The sequence below is a fragment of the Cyprinodon tularosa genome, unplaced genomic scaffold (genome assembly GCF_016077235.1).
Source record: "Cyprinodon tularosa strain WSP-4 unplaced genomic scaffold, ASM1607723v1 ctg86, whole genome shotgun sequence".
NCBI lineage: Eukaryota > Metazoa > Chordata > Actinopteri > Cyprinodontiformes > Cyprinodontidae > Cyprinodon > Cyprinodon tularosa.
In genome coordinates this window covers 1,485,034-1,488,380 of record NW_024039629.1, presented here as the reverse complement: position 1 = coordinate 1,488,380, position 3,347 = coordinate 1,485,034, and the positions used below count along the sequence as shown (strand labels likewise).

General features: G+C 41.5%; 1 protein-coding gene across 1 annotated transcript; it reads left to right on the top strand.

Annotated features, from left to right (window-relative positions):
• Positions 1-558: 558 nt before the first annotated feature.
• Positions 559-2,214, top strand: LOC119775266 (golgin subfamily A member 3-like). Its single transcript, XM_038273182.1, has one exon. It carries the CDS (start codon positions 559-561, stop codon positions 2,212-2,214), a length of 1,656 nt encoding a protein of 551 aa, XP_038129110.1.
• Positions 2,215-3,347: the final 1,133 nt, after the last annotated feature.

The window sequence follows — 3,347 nt, the reverse complement described above, 5'->3', positions numbered from 1 at the left end:
TCGCGAAAAACTACAAAAAATATCTTTACCAAAAGACATAGCATAATTCTATTGACTATTTATTCTTCAAGCTGTAGATTAGGAGCTGTGTTTGTTTAAATGTAAACAACATAAAGAATGTTGTTTACATTTAAGCTGTAGATTAGGAGCTGTGTTTGTTTAAATGTAAACAACATAAAGAATGGAATCTTTGAACAGACTCCACCCCAAATGATGTCATCACATCATTATGTATGCATAGAATTCTGTGTTCCTCATTGCTTGCTTTACTGCTGACCAGATCAGACGTAGCTAGGCCTTTTTCCAAGATAACCGTTTAGATAAGTTGTAGATTCACATTTTAACAACTATAATTGTGAAGAAATGGCTTATCAATTCCCAACACAACACAATGGGAGGACAGGACCCCAGGCAAGATGGGGAAATCAACAAAATCACAATGGGAGGACAGGACCCCAGGCAAGATGGGGACATCAACAAAACCAGCAAGCCTGGTCTCAACCTCCACCCGTGGATTTCTTACATGGGGAAATCCAAAGATTGAACCATCTTTTGGAAATGGAGAAAGGGAGATGGTTTGAGGAGAACCAAAGGGTAGTCGAACTGGAAGGACAGTTGGAGGAGACAAAATTAGAAGTGAAAAGGCAGAAAAATCTCAAAGAAATGTTTATCAACAAGGGCAAAGAGACAAAGAAGGAACTCGAGAGATTACAAAAGGTTAGTGATCCAGAGATCCTAAACTCTGCAGCCATTGCCGAAATAGTTCACAACGACATGAAATACAAGAAGAAAAAGATGCTGCAAAAAGACTTTGATGAACTGAAGGTGGCCCACATCCTCGTCCAAGAATCTCTTACCTCACAAATCCAGGCAGAAAAAGACAAGAATATTGCCCTCCAGGAAGAACTGGACAAACTCAAGACTTCCTACCAGGAGCTTCCCTCCAAAAGTAAAGATGCTGCTGCAGAAATGCAGCATGTTGGGATTCAGACAGAGAATGAACAAAGAACCAGTGAGAATAAACAACTCCTCGAAAATCTCAGAGCTGAGAAGGAAGACCTCTTCCAAAAAATGTCTCAAGAGATCGCATCTCTGCGAGAGAGGGACACCAGTTTGCTGAGACAACTAGACCAGCTTCAAGTTTCATACCAAGAACTGAACTGTAGGTATGAAAAAGATGTTTCTGCATTAAAACAGCAAGCAGAGGCATATCAGCGGGAGCTAAACTGCCACAAAAATGCTAGTTCAGAGAGAGCAAGGCAGGACCTGCAGCTTATCAATGACCTGAGAGCTGAAAAAGATGATCTCTATCAAAAAATGTCACAAGAGGTTGCATTGCTTCAAGAGGAGAAAAATTCACAGAGTGAATTAGAGCAGCTTAGAGAGTCTTACCATGAAATTACCTGCATGTATGAAAAAGATGTTTCTCTACTTAAACAGCAAGTAGAAAACTATCAGAAGGAGGTTGATCATGAGAAAAAAGCTAATTCAGAGCGAACAAAGAATGACCTCGAGCAAATCAACAAACTGAGAGCTGAGAGGCTTCATCTCTACCAAGAAATGTCTCAAGAGATCCAGATTCTGAAACAGAAAGAGCTGGTAAACCATTTGTCAGGTGAGACAGAACAGAGAGAAAAAGAGAACTCTGCACTGAAACAACAGGTAGAAAAACTTCAACTGCAGATAATTCAGGAGAAGAAAAGTCATTTGGAGGCATCAAAGAAGGACCTGACACTTCTTAACAAATTGAGAGCTGAGCAAGACCATCTCAAAGAAAACGCCTCAAAAGAAATCACCTTCCTGCAAGAAAAGGAGAAACGTTTGCAGGGAGAGATGGACAAGATTCAAGTTTTACACCAGGAACTGAATTCAAGGTATGAAACTGATGTTTCTGCACTGAAACAGCAAGTGGAAACCTTAAAGCAGGAGAAAAATATCCAGAAAGAGCCTCAACAGGAAGTCACTGTCCCTGCACGCACTGATCTTGACAACTGCTCAGAGGAAAACCTGTCAGAGATCGGAGACCTCACTGAAGAATCAACAAAGGTCATCAACAAGGATGTAAAGGAAATTACTGATGAGCTTGTAATGCAGTCAGAGACAAACAACCCAGATACCAAACCCATGGCGGGTGCAGGCAAAGAGACTAAATCAAAGCGTTCAGCTTGGAAAAGATTACGCCATTCTCTGGGTTTGAGGAAATCAAAAAGGTAGAAGAAAAGCAACAATATCACCTGGTCCCAGCTCCATATAATCGATCCAGAGATGTTAGAACATCTTGTTACCAACTGGAAAAAAAAGTTCCCTTTGAAACCCAATAAGAAATGTACAGTCACATTCAAATTCCGTCCAAATTTTTGAAAAAAGTGGGCAGTACGGTGATGTGGCGCTTAGCGCTACATCTTAACAGAGAGGACGTTAAAGATCTAAACACACCGTACTTGCGTGGGTTTTCTCCAGGTGCTCTGGTTCCCCCCACACTGCTAAAAACATGTTGATAATTGGCCAATGTGACTTGTCATCAACTGTGAACTGATTCCGAGAAGAAAATATTAGACTGTCATCAAGGTAGTGAGGGGAATTTAAAAAAGGCATTTATATACGTTACACCTCTTGCCTGGAATTTCTTGGAAAGGGACCTGAACATTAACAGTATCTTCATAGACTGTGTTTGTTTTTGTATGTATAAGGAAACAGCAAAATCAAAGTTTCTTTATGATAATAAGCATCACAAAACAAATTCCTCAAAAAAATAAATAAATGAAAAAAAGACCAAAAAAAAGTATGAGTGTGTGCGTGATTGTGTGCGTGAATGTCTGTGTGAATGTGAGAGTGAATGAGTGTGGGGGTGAATCTCTTCACAGGGCGTGTGTGAAGCGTCTACTGCAGAGGTGATTATTGGAAGTTCATGCTTTCAGCTTGCAACTTTCTGCATTCAGCTGCTGCAGCTGGCTATCCTCTTCTATGGGGTGAAAATAGGAGACCAATGTAAAATCTCCTCCTGCCAGTATATAGCCTCTCCACCGCCAAGACCCCTGCAGTGCCTCCTCGTGGCCCCACACGTCAACTGGGTACTATACAGTCCCAGGCTAAACTGCAGGGGATCTCGGAGCAACAGTGGGCCCCAGAGACATGGTGCAATAATGCTGTGGCATCAGTCAACCACTGTTCCAGCTATGGACAAATAGCTTCACTCCCATAGTCCTTGTCTTGTTAGGCCTTAGTAGTCAAAATAAGACAGAGGCTATGAGAATACATCTCAGCTGAGATGTAGGTGGTGCGCCTTATCCACACCATCTGCCTTCCAAAGACTTGTGCATTGACAGTGAGGTCCAGAACATAATAAT

Bases quoted from the DNA above. Each gene is read 5' to 3' on its own strand.
- LOC119775266 (XM_038273182.1), top strand. From the start codon at position 559: ATGGAGAAAGGGAGATGGTTTGAGGAGAACCAAAGGGTAGTCGAACTG.